Source organism: Netta rufina (assembly GCF_964035555.1).
Source record: "Netta rufina genome assembly, chromosome: W".
Lineage (NCBI taxonomy): Eukaryota > Metazoa > Chordata > Aves > Anseriformes > Anatidae > Netta > Netta rufina.
This window is the reverse complement of record NC_140139.1, coordinates 1,581,905-1,604,405: the sequence shown is the minus strand read 5'-3', so window position 1 is coordinate 1,604,405 and position 22,501 is coordinate 1,581,905. Positions and strand designations below refer to the sequence as shown.

The 22,501-nt window shown below is 41.2% G+C and overlaps 1 protein-coding gene across 1 annotated transcript in view; it reads left to right on the top strand.

The window, feature by feature from the left end:
- Positions 1 to 22,501, top strand: part of DCC (DCC netrin 1 receptor) — a gene marked incomplete at both ends in the record, with an annotated part of 357,065 nt that overhangs the window by 144,544 nt on the left and 190,020 nt on the right. Inside the window, 2 exons of the mRNA XM_084304310.1 lie at positions 4,316 to 4,466; positions 4,839 to 4,975. Coding sequence (XP_084160436.1) covers positions 4,316 to 4,466; positions 4,839 to 4,975 — 288 coding nt within the window. The remainder of the gene's footprint in view (positions 1 to 4,315; positions 4,467 to 4,838; positions 4,976 to 22,501) is intronic.

The following is a 22,501-nucleotide window of genomic DNA, read 5'->3' as shown; positions in this document are numbered from 1 at the left end:
CGTTTATCTACTGGGATCAAACCACTGCTTTTTAATTGCTCACGTCTTTGCTTCTCGAGGATGATGGAGCTCTAAAGCAATGTCGGCCAAAGTTGTGTTGCTCAGCTGATAGCAAGAGTGTAAATGTGTCCTTTCTTTTTTTTTTTTTGTCTCAGCTCTGCTCGTGCAGTTGTGGAGTACTTCCTTCTGCTTCAATTTGGCCTCTAAAACTTTAATGGCGAGAGAAAAAGCTTCCTGCTTTTGTCTTGTAAACACACAACACCCGAGTCCCCTGTCTACTCCCAGAGTAATAAATCTTACGTTATCCTTTTACCTAGGAACAAGGAAAGGGCTGTAAATATTTTTGTCTTCATTATGGTTGAGCAAAGGGAGCGTCGCGCAAGAAGTCATCGTTAAAGCTGCGAACAGGACCCCTGATGTACGGTCTTGTGTTCCAGCAGCGACTTGGCACATTTCTCCTTGCGCTTTAGTTAATGTATTTTGAAGTTCCTTCAGTAAGAAGAATGTCTTCACACCCTGATGCACGGCAGCGCTAATGTTACAATCTTTGCGTCCTTATTTCTTATATTTTCTTGGTTGCATCGCATCCTACAGCTCTTCCGAGCCAGATTTGCCTTGCTTGGGGAGGGCAGAAAGGATGGAGCGGGGAAATGCGAGAGGGGGTTGGGAGGTGGAGGCAAAAAAAGAAAAAAAAAAGCAAAATCTCCAAGTAGTGGCTGCATTCTGGTTATACATTTTAATGCATTCTGTATATTGAGAGATCGGTATCACGTTAATGACAGATTTCTCTAACACTGCTCGCCCATAACCCTTGCTTTCTCGTCGGGATTAAGTGTTCAGCCTCTAGGCATGATGGGGAGATCGGGTCGGGGAATTTCGCCGGCCTTTCTTCGCTGACAGCAGAGAGCAAAATTGGGTTTTAGTTGGTCTAAATCTTTATCTGGTTTAATCGAATTTAGCAATGCGACTACGAACACTTAGAGCTCTTCCATCACATCAGTGTCACATTAAAGGCAGCTCACTTCGGCCATTTGCAATATCAAAACTGCTGCAATAAACATAAAAATCCGACTGGCCCAGTCCAATATTATCCAAATTCGCTCGGAAAAATTGCGTGGGTACGACACGATGGGAGATTTTTGTCAACAGAATATTTACAAATGCCCTCGTAGCACCAAATAGCTTCGCAGAGTCAGATGCTGTACAACAATATGCAACGTTTTTTATGGAAGTACTTTTTTAATACACTGCATAGCTAAAATACTGCAATATAAATGTCTTTTTCTCCTCGTGTGCTGGACAGCTCTATCTGCAGAGCTGAATCCAAGTGAGTTCCTTGCAATTTCATTTTTCTTAGAAGATGGAAATGAGTTGCATGGGAGATCCGTTTACTTTAGACCGGTTTGGTGTGAGAATAAATACATCCTCAACCCTTATCACTGCCTATTGGCACAAATCTGAGGTTTTGTTGGGAGTGAGCAGTGAAGGACTAATGCTGATAGTGTAACAGAAGCCATGCCTTTGACACAAAGAGGAAAAAAATTAATTCAGGACCTTTCCATGTTGCTGAATGTGCATAGGTCTGCAGTTGCATCACAAAACATTTCAATTACTTCATTAACCATCTATAAAAAGGAGATAAAACGACTTACCCTAACAAGGCTTTGTGAAGATGAGTGTTTTTTTCTTTCCAAATAGTGCATTAGGCTCCGCTATCAGGGTAATGGGGATAATCAAAATCACACACACATTTACAAATCCTATTTGTAGTTCCAAATTTCAACTATGTCACCAATTTAACGAGCATGGAAAATGTGGATATGTGATGGCACCTCGTTACTCCTCATGGTGTGCTCAGGAAAAATGCTATATAGGAAACGAGAGGTTTATGCTTGGTTTTCGGGGAAATAAGTTCTTCCAGCTCACTGCTTCGTAATTAGTTTTAGGTAGATCTGTTCAGTTTTAAACACTAACGTGTAGAAATATGCTAAAATCAACAGGATTAAATGCCAGCGACGTGATGGGCTCTCTGCAGGCTGGGAGCAGGTCTTTGTGATGCCCTGATCTGGAAATTGGGTTCTGGGGAGCAGGACCAAGATAGGAGAAAGCCTTTGGGTTTCAAAACAGCAACAACGAACCAAAACCAAATGGTGAAGCAGTTTTGCAGATTGGGGTGAAGAAGATGAATCAAGTGCTTCACTAACAGTTTTTGGAGCGTAGCGAGAGCAGCTTTGTAAGAAGATGACCAAGAGGTGTACTGGCACGTCCCTGGTGATGGGGGTATCGTGGCGTTGGGTTCAGGCCATGAACAACGCAATCGTGCATCAGAGATGAAATCGTGGCTGGAATGAAGTCAATGACTCCAGTGGAGCACTTCGTCCTTCGCTGAAGCTGGCCCGTAGCTGGCTGATTGTGTGGGCTTGATTATGGGCTCTGAGTGCCTTGTCAGGGAGAATATACTAAGTGCTCTTTAATCAGTTGGAGAAGGGCATAACGAGAACTTGGATATCTTGATAATCAAGGCGGGATGCCCTCTCGAAGAACACACTTTATTCAAATGTACTTCTGAGCTCAGGCTGGGTGTAAGTCCGTGGCCTGTGCTGTAGAAGAGAAAAGATTTAATGACCATTTAATCTTAAAATCTTACTCATTTTTCCGTCCTTTCTAATAGAGAAATATCACTTGATAGACCCTTTGTAATGAGCTGGAAATAACAGGTTGTACTGGTGGAGCAGTCGTTAGTTTTATCAGACAACTCAACCAGATCCTGAAGTAGCTGTCGTGCCATTAATCCATATTTTCCCAGGGTTTACCCAGTACACGTTCAGTGATATTTTTAACCCCGTTTCCAAGAGTAAGTGGATGGAGATCGTACAAATGATGCTGTACTTTGTGCCGAAGCTCGCAGCCCGTGCTCCACAGACCTTTTGGCGATGACTCTTTTAGCATTAACACCAAACCGTTGTTCAAGAGTTTGGTTCTTTGAGAAGAAATTGCGGATGTCCGCATCCACAAGGCGTGCCCAAAGGAAAGGACATCTTTGGATGCTTTCCCCAAGTATCCGTGTGGCTTTTCAGCTAGCACCATAGCAACTACTAGGAGGAAAATCAACTCTATCCTAGCAAAAACCAGGACGTCAGCTGGGATCTCTTCACAGATTGAAGATATTGAATTTTGTGTGCTAACTTCTGCACCAGTTGTAATTCGGATGGCTGGAAACTGCTCGTCCATCTGGTTCCGATACGAAGTTGAGATCTGCAGTAGTAAATCCATAACAAATTCCTTACCGCTTCTTCCTACTTCTCCGGGAGAAGCAGTTAATTACTTCGAGATGATTTTGGAAGATCTGGTAGCTGTTAATTTTGGTAGGAATATTCATTTATATTGTGTAATTTTTATGTTTGTGTCAGAAACAAGGAGTAATGTTTAATGGCTGTGGGCCAGCACATTTGCTTCAACATCTGCGATAAGAAAATTAAAGCTTTTTTTTTTTTTTTAGAGGAGGAACAGACTCATGTAAAAGCAAACAAACCCAGCAGATCTCCTCGGCGTATGGCTCTGCTTGCTGGTATTTCAGACACCGCGGGTGGGATTTGGGGTCGGCCAGCTCATTACCTGAGTGTGGGTGTCTTAAAAACTGTCTGGTTGGTGCTGACGGAGAGATTTGGCTCACCCTAAGCCGTGCACCTTGAATTTGGCTTGGTTTTACACAAGTAAGTGTTTAAGGCCAGCTGAGCCAGCCTGAGACACATGGCATGTCCATGTGGACACCTGCTGTAAGGCAAAGGATAACTCGGGGCACTGATCTTTCTCCTAATTCCTTTTCAGTTCAGGATTTTCAAGTTCTTCCTTTATATTCTGTTTTCCTTCACTTGAAGCTTTCCTCCTCTCTCCTCGCCATATTTATGAACTTCCCTCTTCCAACTCCAAAACAGCGTCATTAATCCCGGACCACTTATAACCTCACATATCTCTCTCTCTTTTCCTGCCGCGGCTGTGCCTCTTCCTGTGGCTTTCCGAGACCTGGCTTTAATACCAGGCTATAAACAGTCCATTCTCACCTTGCTGAAAGCTGGTATTGTTCCGCCTGCAAATTGCTCCCTTGGTTCAACCCATAAGTGGCTCTAGGATTGTGATTTGATACGCTTTTTATGTCTCTACTATGATTTTCTATTTTTTTCCATCAGTAAGGATCTGTGAAAAGTGTGGTCTCTTGGGGCCATTATTGATCAGCTGGTTTATATATTCCCCAACAAAAAGAATGTTTTTTTTTTTTTTTTTTTTTTTAACTTAACTACCTCTTTTGCTCTCATAGATCCAGGTCTGCACAGGCAACAATTTTTCCTGCAGCGCCCGTCCAACGTGATGGCCATGGAAGGGAAGGATGCTGTTTTGGAGTGCTGCGTCTCTGGGTACCCCCCTCCCACCTTCACGTGGCTGCGAGGAGAAGAAGTGCTCCCCACCAGGTACCTCACCCCTTTGTGCCTTTCATATCATAACATTTACCTTGAGCAAATTAAAGGCAAAACCGTTACTTGAAGTTCAGTGGGGTAGACTTGGAGGCCGTGAAATTTTCTCCTAAATATGAATGACACTGGACCAGTTTTTTTTTTACCTGCCCATGTAATTAATCTCCACGCCAAATCTGAGGGTGGAATTTGATCATAAATGTCGCCTGCTACAATGGATTACTAGGCTGGTATTTAAAATGGAGGTGTAAAATTATTAACAGCAAAAATCGCAGCTGGGAATTACTTGCGGAATAATTTACGATGTGTGTTTTGCTGGGTAGAGATCCCATCTTAACACCCTGCAAACATACAATATCGATGTTTCAGGTCCAAGAAGTATTCATTACTGGCTGGCAGTAACTTACTCATATCAAACGTGACCGATGATGATTCAGGGACATACACATGCGTCGTCACCTACAAGAACGAGAACAGCAGCGGCTCTGCGGAACTGTCAGTGATGGGTGAGTCCGTGAACTGCTCCTGGTTTGCTTCTCCAAGAACGTTTCTAATAGTTGCCTTTTACACAATGACTTAATTTCCGTAATTCCAAGTAATTGCAAATTGCAAAATTCCTTCTCTACCTTGATCAGGAATTCACACCTATGCAAACCAAATCCTGTAAATCTTTGGATATATCCACTGTGTCCTATGAGCTTGTTGCTGAATATCCTATGGTATTGGATGCTAACTGCTACGGTGTTCTGTAAACGGTCTTTCCTTCTGTTTCTGCTTCCTGAAGCCTTATTTCTTCTATTAAAATGCATGTCACTGATGAGCAAGTGAGAAGTACAATGGGTGAAAATCAGGTCTGTAGCTGCTCACCAAACGTGCCCTCTTTTCCTGCGTGGTTCTGCAATATTATTAGGATCAGAGAAACAGGGCTGGTCCTTCAGGGTGTGTGAATGACTGTAAATATATTAAGGTAAGAAAAGTCAATGTATGTTAGAGTATTTCCACTAAAATATCAAAAGTTACACTTGTGGAAGTCCTCACTCAGCAGCGAGTTCCTGTTGTTAAATTTTATGGAAGCACCCTCCTGACTGAACCTGCTTTCTCAGATATCTCAAATCACACATCCCTTCTTCATGGCAAACATTAACGAAATAAGAAACATTTAAATTTGTGAGCTGCCTTTTTTCTATTTTCTTCATTTAAACCCTTGAGCAGTAGCAGAGTACCTCAGTGTTGTTGAGTCAGATCTAAAATATTACGTAGCTAATTCTTAGTCAAACAATAATGTATTTCAATGTGCTCTTCATTTTACATTCAGACTTTAAAGCTTATGCATAAAAATACTTTCATTAGTGAATACTGCCTTAATTTGGATTATAGGATATTCAGTGCTTGTACAACAATATCCTTTTATCTAGCTGTAATAAAATATAATAATTGCTGATGATGGAGGGTTCAGTTCTGTTTCTTTGGGTACATTAGCGGAATACATTGTTTTACTGGGTGAAAATAAAAATGTGGATTTATTATTGCAGAAGTTCAACTTGGGAAATTGTTTTCATTATAAGGAATTATACTAAAAAGGCAGGTGACTTCTTGGGCAATGTACTTGTCTAACTGAAAGATGTCTTATTTCAAATGCAGAGTGCAGTTGGGTGACTAAGAGTTGATTGGGAAGTAGAAATTAGATTAATATTCCTCCCCAACGATAGAGGATCAGCATCAATAGCGGTATCTGTTGGTAAGAGCAACTGTGGCTGGATGATCATCGTGTTGATTCTTGCACAGATTGTTTCTGGCCATGTGATTCACGTAAAAATTAATAGGAAATTTGCACCTAGGTCCTTTGTATACCTGTTGAAAAATTTATTCCTGCCTGCATTTGGTGTGTAATGCATCTGGCTCTACCTGCATTATGCCTTTTTCTGTAAGTGTCATGTAGAAATTAAAAGCGCATACATTTTCTTGCACATTCTGAGAGGGATGTGATGGCAATATGACACGACTGGAAGGTTGAATACAAAAATGAAAAACGTTAAAAGGAGGGAACATAATGGCAAGATAGTACTAAGAATGAAACTAGAACTGCACGAGGATGAAAGATGCCACAATTGCCGACTCTTTGCAATCTCAAGAGGAAGCCAAAACTGCATTGCCACGACACAATTCAAGTGTACTCCGTGTTTGTATTATATAAAAGAAGCAGTTGCTATGATCTGTGTTGATTTTTTTCTCTAAGTTCCTTTTCACATATGTTGCCAAGGAATTTACAAATTCAGAGCAGATAAAAAAGGCACAATATTTATGTGCATTTCTTATTTTCATGAGTAAATCATTCATTTGTGACAGGCAGCTGAAAACGAAGCGTCGTGTTCATGTATGTTTGCATTAATAACAGCAACTGTTCAAAGGACTCCAATGTTATTAAGTGGCTAAAACTCAGCAGATGATGATGACAATCCCCTGGTATCTGTTTTTCCAGAGCAATATAGCAGGGCTACAAATCTATTTATTTGTTGAATCCATCCTTACCAGTAGGAAACTCTCAAACGTACCAAGTTTCTCATGTAATTGTATCTCGTAAACAGCATAACAAATTCATACTTTTATTTTTTTTTGCTAGATACAAATGGAGACATGTTTTCTTAGAGTTAATGCGCTCGTTTAGTTAACAAACTGTAAATCGCTGATCTGCGTTTTGTTGCCAAACTTGCATTTTTTAATATTGATGTAATCCTTTAATTGTTGAAGCATTTGGAGTGCGAAGAGGGATAAGCAAGACATTTGCAGTGGTTGAAAAAAAAGCAAATCAAGTCCCATAATTATCTCTTCTGAAGTCTAGCTGGGTAGACGGCGTCAGATCAAAGTTAGTTACATCACATGGTGGCAAGATGCTTTTGATCTTTAAAGTAATGAGGCTGTTTGCAAGGAATGGAGAGTACTGCACAATGGAATCCCTTTTTTCTTTTCAAAAGCTAAAAATAACTCCTGTGTTGGACGTAGGCCTAACATCGCAAGATGTAAATGAATTTGCAAGGCGAGCTGAGAAATTTTGCTAAATCGTGATTTTGTAGCGTGGCCTTTTGGCAATATTTTAGCCGCGTCGCCCTGCGTACTGAATAGTAAAAGGTCTGGTGCAGATTACCTTTTTTAATATATAAATCATCTACATGCTCAGTAGCTTTAGGGAATTTAGAGTTTAGACAAATGTTTGAAGATTAGATGTATGAACGGGGCTCAACTAAATTCCTTTCTGTGTATTTTCTAACTTTGAGAAGTGCCTTTTTTTATTTTTACACTCTTTTGTCCTCAGAAGGGGTTTTGATGGCTTTTTCCGTGTTTTGTTGAGCAAGACTTGAAAGTCTGTTGTTCTTGGCAGAGAAAAAACCCTACCTCCATGGCCTAAAAGCTCTCAAAGTGTCATAAATGTAGGAAAAACTTGTCTACATCCTATTTCTGCATACTCAGCCCACTTTGGTAGTGGGTCCAACGTCTGGGATTTCAGGTCCTGGTGGAGTTTCTGAACTGAATTCTGTAAAAATCATTTTTGTAGATGGTCATAAATTTGAATGATGAGATCTGAATGTCTATGAACTTCATTTCTTTTCTTCCTCCTTACTGTTTGGATGGTCCTTTGATTGCATCAACGAGCGAGCTGCTCTTGTAGCTGTGCCAGTACGGCAGGGGAAGAGCACAGCATCTACTGAAGGAAAAAAAAATGGGCCTGGCATGGTGTTTGGAGGAAAAAGTATTGCTAAATTTTACTAAGCATCCATATGTATAAGGTATAAGCAACTCAAAAAATACTTCCAAACTGCAGTCATCTATACAAATGCCTTCCACGAGGGAGTTTTTAATATGAAGTGTTTTTAGCACTGGTTTCGTTTCGCCACCGTGGAAGAAAAGCTACATCAAAAGTAAGGTTTGCTGCCGCGTGAGAAGTGGCTTATGAAATCACCTAGGTCTTTTTGACAAGAATGAACGATTGTCAGCACTCTGCATCTCAGTCAAATCTGTTTTTTCTTGTTTTACTTTGAGCTCTGCTGCATAAATTCCAGCGGCAAAATGGATATTGGGAGATCAAGGTCGTGGGAAGCAGTGAATAAAGCGGGCATGGATCGTGTTCTTGTGTGTGAATCATTTAGGTAGAGAGCAGCATTGAGAAGGAAGCCTGCATCACCATAATGTGGTTTGACAGAGCAGTGAGAGCCTGAAAAATGAGTAACCTCCTCATACTTTGAGTGCAGCTTAAGGTAACGTTGCACAAATGCATGAGTACTGCAAGATTTACAAAACCCGTTAGAGGCTACTGCTAATATTCAGTCAAATCCAGCCCTGTACCCATTGTAAAATAATTTCTGAGCTATAGCAGACCACCTGCTATGATAAACTTCAGAGGAGCAGCTGGATCTTCACTGGGTTAGGTGTTGCATCAGCTCTACCAAAGCTGGTGAATCCTAGAAAACTGATTTGGGGCTCTGTTCCTTCGTGGCCTGGCACTGTCGAATGGGTTAAACTTGCTCAGGTCTTGCTATCTTGTTGGAGAAATTAAATGCAATATAGACTAATTATTCCTTGGTCTGAGTTAATTTTTATTTCTGGAACAGGGCGTATGTATATCTGAGCTGGCACAGTAATCTGTGACAGTCCCATGATGGTTTTTGGCAGGCAAAAATGAGAAATATGAATGTAAAACCCAATCTCTCCCATTCATTTTTACAGTTGTAATCCATAAAAAAGTGTAAATCTAAAACGTTGATACTATCCTTTATATTTCTCGCAGGTCTGATTTTGAGTCTGTGGCATGGCAACAGTGGTTATCTGTCCCTACAGCTCCTCTGTCGAGCCAACAAGTCAACCTAAATGTCCAAGGTGTTGTCCTGACACCCTTTTCCAGAAGGCTGATGAAACATATCTTGTTCTTATATGATAAAAAAACATTAGGGGTAGTGTGACCTTAGAATATAAAAATCAAATATTGCAATTTGGCCATGCCAAGGGACTTCTTTTCTGTGGGTTGATGTGGGATAGGCGATCCAAACTCTGGAAATAAGGGATTTATAGGTAGAAATGTACCCAGCCTTTCGACGGTGAAGGTGCTGGAGGAGATGGATCAATAAAATCAACTCTTTCAGTGTTCACTCCCACTTTATTTAAAGGATTTTTCGAATGTATTATATAATCGATGGCATTCGGTGGTTTCACGGAGGCAGTAAGATTTTTCCATCCAGGCAAAAAATGAATTTGGACAGGGTTTAGAATGAATTTTACGGATCTGGGGCCAAAACATTTCTATTGGAAATCATTTACCTACTGTTGCGTCGTGCTAATGGGGCGGATGGTATGGTCGTACAGTACCAATGAGAGAAATTTGAGACCCCGTAACCAGTAAAATAATGTTATGGAGATGTTCTGAGACTGGATCCAGGCTATTAGCTGCTTCATTCAAAGGTTTTGTATGTTCAGGAAAGGAAATATCACAGTACCAGCAGAGCTGTGCAACCCTCTGACAGAAATGATGAATTCTTGGCACTACCGGGGGGCTGTGCTGGCACAAACAGTAAACTGCAAAACACCACAGAATACCCCAGGTTCCCCCCTGGGAAAGCAGTCTGAGCTCTGACAGTTTTTTTTTACTGTAAATTCCCGTTGCTCTTGATCTCAGATTTGTTCTGCCTTCTGGAGGAGTGCAAACGAAGAGAGGAAAAACATAAGCGTGGCAACAGATTCAAGGGATGGAAGGGGAGAGGAGCTGTCCTTGCTGAGACGGATGTGTGAAGAGTATTTTATTAATAGGACACTTGAAGAAGGGCTACAAGATAGCATATGCATAACTAAATTCCTGGCCTCTCTGGAGCAGTGCTGAGTCAGTGCAAGGATTGGAATCAGCAGCGTTTTGCAAAGAGATATTTGCAGTTTTCCTGGTACATAGGAACATGCCTGACATTCTGATGGATGATTTTAACCTTAAACTACATAAAACCAGGCAGCCAAGCAGCCTGAGCAGCACGACTGGCTCATCCAGCACCCTCAATGAATCAAAAATCTCATGGCACGACTTGAGTGCCGTCGAGAAAGACAAAATATTTGAGCAGGTGCGAGCGCTAAAGTCTCTGACGCAGATATAAAGCTGATGAAATGATTTTTTTTTCACTTGGAAAGATTATATTAATCTGTGGAGCTTCCTATTGGAGAATAACTTCAGGATTTACAGATTTGTAGATTGAATGAAGACTTGGCGTCATTTTCTTCAAGTGTCTTTTCCTTGAATGGAATCTGTGAATAATAAGGCGGATGCCAACTTGCAGGTAAAGGGAATCTCATCCTGGTAATGGTACAGCAATGAATGCAGTGGGGGTTGAGTGCCTAATTCAGACCCTTCTGAAAACTTAATTCTTGTCCATACATCACGAGTACCAAATACTTATTCAGCACGTGCCACTCGTAAGAAGCACTTGAGTGCAACTTAACTGTTGCCAGTTTCTGATAATGGTGTTTCAATTCCATTCTATTAAAACTAAATATGCCTAACAAGTTCTGTGATACCCTTGGGTGATCCCAGGAAAATTGCTGTATCTTGGGATGATCTACAGGTTCAGGGGAAAATATTCCTACACAAATCCCTTTGAATTCGAAAGAGGATGAATGATAGAAAGGTAACTATGCTGGGTCTGTGCAGAGTCTGATTTTTAAAGCATTCATTTGGTGGATCAGCCATTGCTATGGCCATGTTCTGACTTCTCCCAGGACCACCAAGAGATGTGCTGAGCACAGTCCTACCAGTGTAAGTCTTCAAAACAGCATTGCACCAACACAGATGCTCCCCAGGCCGACAGGTTTGTTGTCCCAGATACCTACTTCAGACATCTGTAAAGTATTTTTCTTGCTTCGTATACGCTCTTGCTTCTTGGTTTGTTTTTAAGTAGGACCTTGAGTTCGTTTTTAAGTAGAACCATGAGTTGTGTGTGTGCAAGAGCTGCTGTTGATGTGGATTTGGTGTTAAGTCTTCATGGGTTTAAAAAAAAACAAACCAACAAACAAAAATGTTTAGCTGTTGTGGATCAGTTTGACCATCAATGAGGTCTGGGCACTGAAGCATTCATTTTGTTCTATTTTGGGTGAGGGAAATAAAACCAAAACAAACAAGCCCCCCCAGATTCCTTTAATTTATGAATTTCTCATTTTTCCAAAGCATTAGCATTATTTTATAACCGATCGTTGCATAACTTTAAATGTATTTGCATTTAAATATTGATTAGCTTACTGTTTTACGAGCATCCAGCAGGAAAAGACGAGAGCACAGCCCAGGAAAGAGGTCCATGTTCTCTCACTGTGCAGCTCCTCAGCTAGTTGCAGTGCTAGAAATCTTTCATAATGCTGTACTATAAGAAATATATTAGCACTGTTTAGCACCGTGCTCTTTCCAAGAAGGAGACCATATTACATACTTCCCCCAAAATGGAAAAGGACCAGCAGGGAAGGCACAAAAATGAAATGAGTTTCTCCATATTGCTGGCTGAATTTGAGAAGTAAAAACAACAGATGTCTGCAAACATTTTAAGCAGCTTGCTTTTTTAAAAGAAAAGCTTTATTATTATTTTTTTTTTTTCTCTTTTAACTGTTTTAAGCAGAAAGGTTCCTGTGAGAGGAGTGGTGCTCAGTGCTTCACTTGACCATCGGGTGTTCAGCTCTTTCTAGTTTGTGATTCAATGGGAGAGAAGAGCTCGTAGCTGGGTTACTTCAGCCTTTTATCTCTCGTGCTATAAATGAAGAACAGCGTGAATATAATTGTGACAAAAGAAGTGCTTTCTCTTTGCCCTTGGAGTGATTCGCTCTCTATTGCAGAGCTCTCCAGAAGACTTTGTGCTTTAGCAAAGTGCTTGAGCGTAAGTCATCCTGGTACTTCCTACACGCCAGCCCAAACATGCAGATCTCATTGCAAAGCATATTAATGCCATTACTTAGTAACAAAAAAAAATAAAAAAATCTGTATTTCAACATTTCTTATACCTGCCAAATGTCCCCCTGGACTCTGACCTTAAAGCTGCAGCATCTCACAAACTCATTTTCCCCCTCCACCAACAAAATTATTCTGTTCTTGATACGAGGTGATGAAAGGTACTGAGAAATCACTCTGCTTACATGCTCTTGTGCTTCCCCACGTTCTCCATTTATAACACGAGATAAATAGGTGGCGTTAGACCTTTTTTGTTCTGCTCGCCTTCTGGCTCTGCTTTTGATTTGGTGTGATGAGCGATTGGCCATCAGTTTGATTAATCATTGTACAAGGTCCTGAATGAAACGCGTGGTGAACTCCGCTTAGTTATGGAGTGCTTCCCATTAAACTACGTAGTTAACACAAATTAATGCACCTGCCAAAAATCAGCTATTAAAAACCAGGACAGTGTCCAAGACTGAAAAATGTCCTTTACTCGTAATAAACATACCGAGTGCTCTTGCTGTGGCTTTTCCCGGCTTTTGCACTTCTTCACGATTCCTAAAGCCGCTTTGTGTTATATCCCAGTTGAAAGGGGAGAGGTTCTTGAAAGTCTTAAAAAGAGTAAATGGCTCCGATTAGTTTAACTAGAGCGTATTGAGCGGGGCACGCAGCAGGCTTCCTGCGAGGTGCCTGGGTTAATACGCACATTTATTAGCTTAGACAAACAGTTTGCTATGCCGGGGGAAAGGAAACGGCGAACTCAATTTAGGCCCCGGCTGCATCATCGTTCATCGGGGCTGCATAAACAAGCTGGTACCGACTTTGGTGTGACTGCTAAATAATTGCAGCTTTTGAAATAACACGATTCCTTCCTCCTGCGCTGCCCAAGGGAGGCATTCAATAAGAGAACGAGTTCTTTATCATAAGTATATTTAGATGTATAGTTACGAGGTTAACGGGGGATTATTCCTGTTCTTTCTGCAATTTTGGATCTTATTGCAGAGGCTTCATGTAACATGGGCCCGTGCTGTTGAGAGGCTGCGGAAGGTGTGAAGCTCTCCGGTGGAGAATATCTGTGGACAGACACTGCGTGGTGATCGTATTTTATTTACAGATATACACCAGCTTAAAACTTCCATGAAAAACCAGCCTCACTGACTATTTCCCCAGCAGCAGAGTGGTGTTGAGGACTGCGTACCATGGGGTGCCACAGCTAACGTGCTTTAAATAACTTTGTAGTTGGTTTTGAAGGACTAGTGTATGGCCAGCATCTATTTTTTATTCCTTTTTAAGCCTTGTAGGTGTATTAGATATGCACAGTATGGGGTTTGCGAGCAACTCTTTATTACAATTTATCTAATTAAAGCATAGCTGTAGGCCAATTGGAGATAACGATGAGTGTTTTTAAGCCACCTCCTTATGTATAAGAAATTATGAACTTTTTGTTCATATGGAGAACAGAATTTCTGCTTGTGCACAAGTTAATCCAGTGGAAAACTGTTCAGACTCCTGGTTCAGGGTCTGAAACTTTCTCTGTCCATTTGCCAGACCCCACCTGCACACTTCTACAGGTGAATTTCTGGCTCCTGGTCCAAATCTCCCTCCTGTACACAGCTGGCTCTTAAATGTGGCCAGTAAATGTTGTGATAGCATGAAACGGTGTAAATGGATTTGGCCAGAAGAGAAACGGGGTGGAGAAGTTGGTATTGAGCTCTTAAAGTTCTCTGTTATTTGCATGCAGTTTTGGGAGAGAAAAAAAAAAAAAAAAAAGAGAGAGAGAAAATTGAGATGGGGAGGAGCTCTCATTGCAGTTGTCAGCTCTTCTCCTCTAATCCTGATAGAAAACCGTGTGCAGAAAGGAAAAGCACAGCAAAAATAGAAAGCGTGGCTTTGCTTTGTGGTTCTGACCTGTGCTCACACCCTCTCGGGGTAGGGCTGTGTTGCTCTATCCATCCTTGGGGACCCTCGTCCAAGTGTCAAGCTATTTTTAAAGCGTTTATTTGAGCTGCTTCTTTCAAAGCAGCCTTAGAAAAGATTGGCTGCTTGGCCGAGTCAGATCTCTGAAGGCAGGATAGCACGAGGGTGAAGGTTTAAGGATGAAAGAGAAATCCCACCGAGGTGAGGACAGACAGGCAAGGAACAGCACTGTTGGGCACAGAAGACGTGGATTTTGGGTGCTGTTTGGGGATGAGCTGTGTCCCCAGGTGTTTGGGGTTGTTTTCAGGCTCCCAGCTTGTCGTGGCATTGTTTTGGAGCTGGAGAGAAGGCAAACACGCTGGTGCTGGTTGGAACCAGGGGTAAAATGAGTTAGTCTTCCTTCCAGAATAACGTCCTCAAAATAGATCCGTCCAATAATCTCCATTTTTGTTATTTCTTCCACCAAATTTGACTTAAGTTTTACGTAAGCGGTCCTGTTTTCTTACGGCGCTGCGAGCAGGGCTCTCTTTTGTTAGGCTAATTTTAATTTCTTTGTGCTTAACTTTCGATTGTTCCTTTTGTAAGTTGCTTATTGCTCAAAAAAAAAAAAAAAAGAGCTGGACTTCTGTGCTCAGCAGCTTAAAATGTAGGTCTTCACAAAACAGGATCCGTTTGAAGTCTGAATCATTTATTAATAGCTTCATTAAAAAAAAGTATTAATTTTAGTTAATATTTTTATTCCAAATGGAGAAATCCTAGAGGCTGCAACTCAATTAGCTTAGCATGGGGACTAACCGGTGGCTGTATATATTTTCTCCCCCACAATCTTTAAATAATGGAAAAATGTATTCGTTCATGGTGCGGATGCTTTTGATACTTAAAGCAAATGAACTTTTAAACTCAGTTACATGAAATGCTCTTGATGAGTGCATCTTTTAAAAATAGTGCTTTGAATATTTTTCCAATAGCTTTTTTGCTCAGTTGGCTCATCAAAGTCTTTTTTTTTTTTTTTGTTAATGTTCCTAGCTGTGTATCATTTGCCTAAATCTTCCATCTCTAATTCATGCTGGTTTGTAGCATGGAAGATTGTTTGTTCTTGTGTGACATCGCACAAACATCCATCTAGTGAAGGCACTCTTTAACCTGAAGCTATTTTTTTCAGTGACCTTTTCAAAATCTTTGCTTAACTTCCATCTTTCCATTCTTCTTCCCACCGATTTGCATGGATAACTGAAGAAGCGTTGCCTATTTTGTGCAAAAAGTTTTACTTTTTGAAGTTAACAATTTATTCCCTTTAAAGAAACAGAAGTAATCTCATTTTCTGAGATCAGTTTATGAAGAAAAACCTCATTTGAGGGAGGAGAGGCTCTGGAGGTAGCTGTAAGATGAAGCTGGCCCCTGATAGGCATCTCACAACTTCTGGTCTGAGAGCACTTTCTGAACCACGAGGCAAACCAAAGCTGTTTCAGAAGAAAGCTTAATTTTTATTACATGCAAACTCATAGGACTGCAGCTCTATCCAGACTCTTCCTGTGCCTTATAGCTCTCGGGAAGCTTCAACTCCGAGTCTCTTTTCAGTGCCCACCTACACAGGGTGACTGCTGAGACCTCAGGCGAGACACTGCTCCGTGCTGCTTTCTCCAGGTAAAAGCCTTGGAGAAGTCTAAGATGCCACTTATTTTACAAGTGGGGATGCTATAATAACTGTTCTCCACGGGCAACGCTATTTGCTTTTGCAGACAGATGTCTGGGGTGGAACAAGAGGTGATCTTTGAGCCCAGGTCTGGGGCCGGAGGCTGCATCGCTGCCCTGGTGTGAAGCATTATGCAAATGCTGCCAGAGCCGTGTCGAGGGCAAGCTCGTGTGTCGCAGGGAGGTTAGGAGCAGTGTCAGGAAGATGCATTTCGGAAATAATTAGAAAGACAGTGGGACCTGGGCGAGAACAGAGTCGTGGAAGCCAGAGACGAATAAAATTTCAAATGGAAGAGCGTGGCTGGAAGTCACTGATGATTTGAGGGCTAGAAATAGCTTCCACACTTGATTTTTTTTCAGTAAACACTAATGATTTTAATTATTTCCCCACTCTCTCCTCCTTTGCTGTACAAGTATCTTGTTTATCACAGATTTATTTATTTTTTTTAATGATGCCAGTAGGAAAGGACTAGAAAAGAATGACCCAGCTGGATAAAGGGTTAAACTAAACTGCTGCACACAGATCTGTCCCCAAAGGGCTGGCTGCAGTTCCTTCTGTAGATGCTGTGCCACAGTGCCTGCCTTCTGTTGTAGCCTTGTTTTGGGTGCATTCTCCTAAAAAATAGAAATACAGCACACTGAGATAATTCCCAGCTTTAAGCAGCTCCTGTCCTGAAGGCTATCAGTCAGCGTTTAATGGGGACAGCTTGCCTGTGCTGATGTCCTAGTCTAATATTTCTTGTTTCTTTTTCAGCTGTGAGCATCAGGTGAATTGCCTGTTGAGTTCTGGTTGCCAAACAAGCTGGGAGTTTCTCTTTGGTTCTGTCATAAAAAAGACAAATATTTCTCCGTGGCTATCTAGGACAGTGATAAAATGAGTGCCTGTGCGTTGAGGATGGAGGGTCTTTACATCATCTCGGAGAGCACAGCTAGCTAAGCACACTATCAGGTATAGCAGACTTCATATTTGAAGGCAAATAGATTTGTTCCATGTAGGACCTCGGTTTGTAAGATTATATAAAACGGCCGTGACCTCTGAGTTAATGATACAATTTGGTTTGATACTGTAATCCATATTTATAAATGAATTTGGCAGGTAGAGCTGGCACAGAGAGACAGCCTTGCCCACAGTATGTTTTCATACAATGTTGTCACAGACATGATTACATTTATCAAGTGAAAGACCTAATAATTGAAATTTCTGCTTTCACAAAAACAATGATTTAGATAACATTATTTTTCCTTTGAAAGGGCAAAATAAAATCGAACAGTTGATCAAATACGTGTTTTTTTAAGCCAGGACTTTTGAAAATGAAATTAATGCATCAAGTGATTTAGGAGACTAAGCATGTTTCATATGGGCCTGTATAACATTGGGAATGTAGGAAATAATTTCTTAGACTTATAAATTGATTTGCCTGCACCTTGCTCTGGTGTTTATGATGGAAGAGCTCAACTGACAAGTACGAGGAGATTTAGCAGTTTCCCAGTGAGGCTTTGGATTTTCTTTTATTACTTAAACCGAAAACACAGGAACCAGCTTCTAAAGCAAAAATCGATCGGTTTTGACAATAGCACTGTGGAGAACGAGGGGAATAAGGGTAGTGATGGTTCCTTCCTTCAGCTCTGGTGGTTAAATTTGGGTGCTGGTGTTGGTGGTTTGGGCCTTGCAGTCCTACCGCGGGGTGACCTGTCCACCGTGGGCACTAGGCCCGGCCACCTCAGGCCTCCGTGGCCTTCCCTTTTGTGGGGTCAGCGGGTTGCCCTAAGGACTTAAATCTCATCCTGGGTTTGGGTTTGTGTTGTTTCCCAACCCTGGGATGCTACTGGGAAGCCCGGGAAGGCTTCACATCCAGGAAAGGCCTTATTAGCCCTAAAAGACCTTATTAAGCACTGCATACAAGTCATACTTGTAAAATAAAGTCATTCTGTGAGCATACATATGCCAACCATCTAGGACTGTTATGCAAATACTGTTATCACTGTGAAATGTAGATGGGGTAGGCCCCACTCTTACTTTTTCCCTGCCTTCGGAAGGGGGGAAGATGTTATTTGGTGTTTTTGTTCCCAGAGACATTTCTTCAGTGTGCTCTCTCAGCTTCTACTCAGAAAAACAATTTTCTGTATTACACTCAATTTTTAGCAGAGCTGTTTCAGACCTTTTTTTTTTTTTCACAGCTATTGTTACGTGTCCTCACAGTCTTCCCTCAAAGAGCTTTCCCATCCTGATTGATTAGTTGCTTTATGAGGTTGCTTTAACACTTTTCTCCCCCACTGCCTGCCCAGAAACCCAGTGGGCTCAGTCTCGTTGGACATTAAAGGAGTCACTTTAATGCAGGGGATATCCAAATTCCTCCATTTCCTAGTGACTTCCCAGCCGTAGAAGAGGCACGGTTTGGCTGATTCCAGAGGACACAGAAAATATTTGAGGGAAGTCACCTGAGAGATTGCACACATCCCTGTGGTTTTACGCTACCAGAAATCTCCCCTGCAGCCAGCAGGAGTCTTGTTTCTATCAGACCTGCAAGGTTTAAGTCCTTATCTTCAGAAGAGAAGGATAACAATTCTGAGCAGCTTATAAATGTGTCTTTGTGAGGGTCTCTCTGATTTAAAGAAAAAAAAAATAATAAAAAGAGGAAGCCACAACCTAGCTTAGCCTCTATTCCTTCCCCTTTCTTTTCTGTTTTCCCATTCCCCTTCACGCAGCATCCTTTGTGTTTGCCTTTGGCCCTGCGAAGCTCTTCTTAGAAGCAGCAGTGATATTTATTCAGCGTCTGTAGTTAAGTCTGCTCTGTGTCTTTGTTGTGCCCCATTATCTTCAAATGCATCGAGTGCAGTGCTGAATGTCTCTTTGGCCGTATATCTCTTCTATGTGGGGCAGCAGACTGTTAACTTTGCTTCATCTGCATTCAAAACAAAACCAGGAGGAAGAAGGAGCAGTTCAGCCAGGGACGGAAAGGATTTGCAAGCAGGGCTGTGCTAAACGCTGAGGCTTATCCATTGCTCTCCCCTGCCCATCAGTCCTGCAGCTCAGATAATAATTCACGGGGCTGTTTCTCTCTACTCCACGGTGTCAGGTAAATCAGTAAATCAGAACGGGTCCTAAATGGGCTGGTTAGTCAAAGAAGAGACATCACCACCTTGTTCCCCAAGAGTTAAGTGACAATGAAGCCTTGTCCTTGTCTTCAGTGTGCTGATGGGGAAAGGGAGGATGTTTTTCTTGCCTTCTTTCGCTTCAGGGAGAGAAAAGAGGAATTATGCCCTGTATACGGATCTCTGCTGACCACTGCTTTCTTCAACTCCTGGGAGATTATTTATTATTAAATTAAATAATTTTTCCTTTCTGGAGAAGCAAGGATAAAGATATCTATACCAATTGCCTACATGAAAGGGTTTTCTGGCCTCCTGATTTAGCTTTAATCTTATCTTTACTATATTGCATCCTTATTTGGTGCTAGGATAGCTTTTTTTCTTTTTTCTTTTAAATGTGAGGTATTTCTTCCTTATGGTATGCCTTCCTTTAAGACATCCTGCTTGGGAGTTTGAATATGTGATCCCATATGCTCAAAACTTATTTGCTATGAGAATGTTGGGTGTTCTCCATCTTCCTGAAACCAGGCTGCTCAGCAGTGATAAACACAGGAGCCTGGGGCCAGAAAATAAGAACAAGAAAATGTTCATCTGACCTCATAGGTCAGCACACAGACTTCTCCATTTTCTGCAGAATATTTTCAGTTCTTTATGTAAAATTATTTCTTAACTGGAGTAGGACCTGGATCTTGTAGCCCCAGCTACCAGGCTGCAGTTATTCTCTCTTTCTGGACCAATGGATACTTGCACATTTGATGCAATTTTGTTTTAAATAATTTTTATTTTTCATATATTTATTTTCACTGGTGGTGAAACGTCAAGATTTTGATTTACTGTTTCAGGCACTTTTATTTCAGGTAATATTGTCATGTGAGGGCATCAAGGGTGCTCCTGTCCAGGGCAGCAGCAATGTCCAAGCCCCAGCTTGGCGTGCCTGCTTCACCTCGTCTGAAACTTTTCTTATATGAAATAACTCCCCACAAAAGGCAGTAATTCAAATAAACCATTTTGTAATTTATTAGAAACATGGAAATATCAGGCCAGAAGGGATGCCCGCATCTTCTGTGAGCCAGCTTCTGAGGGGTTCTGTGCTCTCCTGAGCCTTCAGTATATGAAAACATAAGTTCATTGAGCAAAAATGAATTTTGTAAATCAATGTTGGGTTTAATTCTAAATCAATAGATAGAAAAAAAGTGGGAGGAGTACTACAGCTTTTCTCTTACAGAACAGCATTTCATCCTTTCTGTCTCAACACCAAGAGAATTGATTGCCAAAATATCTGGGTATAAAAAAAACAAAAACACAAACCAAAACAACCACAAAAAAAAAAAAAAAAAAAAAAACACACCACCAGCACAGTGGTATGCTACCTAGAATTCAAATATAATACCCACAAACTTCACAAAGGAGCCCTTTATTAATTTTTTAATGCTCTATTTTTGGTTCAAGAGCCTCAGCCTGTTCTAATGAAATTAAAGCTAATTAGCAAGTCCTTGACCTTTTCAAATAAGATGATTACTTTTTTTTCTAATATAATAATTGAAGGTCATATTTTTTTCTGGTATTTATTAGACTTGAGAAAAAAACACTTCTGTAATAACAAAGATACAGAAAAAATATTTTCTTTGCGGAAGAGCTTTTTCACTTTTTCTTTTTTAGCTGAGCCTCTCCGAGACAAGTGCTTTGTGTGTCTTCTTTTCTCCCGTGTGTTTTACACCGTGGATAAAGGTCCTTTGTGTTTGTGCTGGAAAATTCACCACTGCTTTTCTCTATAAATCATACCTACCAGGTAACCTTTTGCAACAGTGTACCGGAGCTCCGCAGCACGTGGTGCTATTGAAATGAATGCATGGAAGTCTCAATCTGTTAAAAATAAATAAAAAAAAAAAGTTGTTTATTAACAAAAACAATCTGGATTCAAACCAGCAGGGTGCTGTGCTAGGATTTCCTCGCTTCGTGTGCCTGGCTATTGGCTTTTACTCCAGGTCAGTACAGGTATCCTACAGGTCCTGCACAAATCAGCCCCTGGCTAGGCTTGCAATTTGAGCACTGCTCTTTGACCAGGGTGACTGCAAACCAAGGATAGCTTTCGGGGAAGTGGACAAACATCTGCTATGCCTAGATTTACATTCTCGGCTGTTTCCCTCTTGATTTGGAACTACAAATACCAACATGATGCAAATTCATCCTCGTCAGCTCATTTGAATCTGAGATTGGTAAAGGAGAGATTTCAGACCCTCGAATGTTGCTTGGTTTGAGTTCTTTTTCTCCTTAATTTTTAAAATTTCAATACCAGCAGTTCCTGCTTTGTCGTTTCTTTGACTAAGAAAACAGATGAGCTTCACTTCTCAATTCGAAACTAAAAATGTTTTCCAGCCTGGATGGGGGGAGACGCCAGGAAGGCCCCGTGTGCCCTGCAAGGTGCAGGTGGGGGCTGAAAGCAGCACCTCGCTTACAAGCTCCCTTGTCTCCAGTTTGTCATTTCAGAGCATCCCAGCTGGAAATCAGGTTTCCAAATTTTCAGCTTTTATTATCCACTCAGCATGACTTTACTGTGTTTAAAGAGTAATGCTGACAAGGTGCATAAGGCTTACATGCTGTAGGTATCTCTGTTGGTTAACTTAAGTGTTTTGGGGCTTCCTTTGTAGGATTTTGCCTGGGACAAATCTGATCGATCCATACGGATCTGTTCCTGTTTGGCGTTAAATCTTATTTTATTTTTATTTTTTTAGTGAATGGGACTTTTTGTAGCTCCTATGTTTCTTTGTGACCACTTCTATACACACCGTGTATTGTGTGCATCATGGAAGGAGATGATGTCCTGGATTTGTTGCTGTAAGGATTTTATCCTGGATGTGTGATGGGGTAGGGGTTTATTCTGAGTTAGGATTGAGTTTGCAGTCCTAACTACCCATCTATATCTATCACCGTTGGACATAAGCCTTTCAAGAGTGCATATTATAAAATTGAGAGCAACTCTTAACTTTTAAATACCTTAACTCAACAGGATGAAGCTCACAGCATTGCAGAAGTTATATGAGAAGTAGAAAGACAAAAATGAGGAATATCCAGGGCAACTTCTTATGGCTGCAGGTTTGTGGATTCTCAATTTGTCAGAGATCTGTGGTGGATCCTGGCTGGTAAAAAAAAGCTTTGAGAGCGTAAAGATTGCAAGCTCTAGTACCCAAACTAACCCCAAAGTGTATTGCACCTTCTGAAAGTAAAAGAAGCAGCAAGTAATATGCATAATTCTTGAGGTGGGAGATGGATATGTGTATTTGGGGGTGTATGAGTGTTGCTAGCTGGGATTTTGCCCATTATTTATTGGGTCATGCGTGGTCTTTCCACATCCTGCTTTTAATGGGAAAGTCCAAAGCAGTGACATAACTGTGCTATA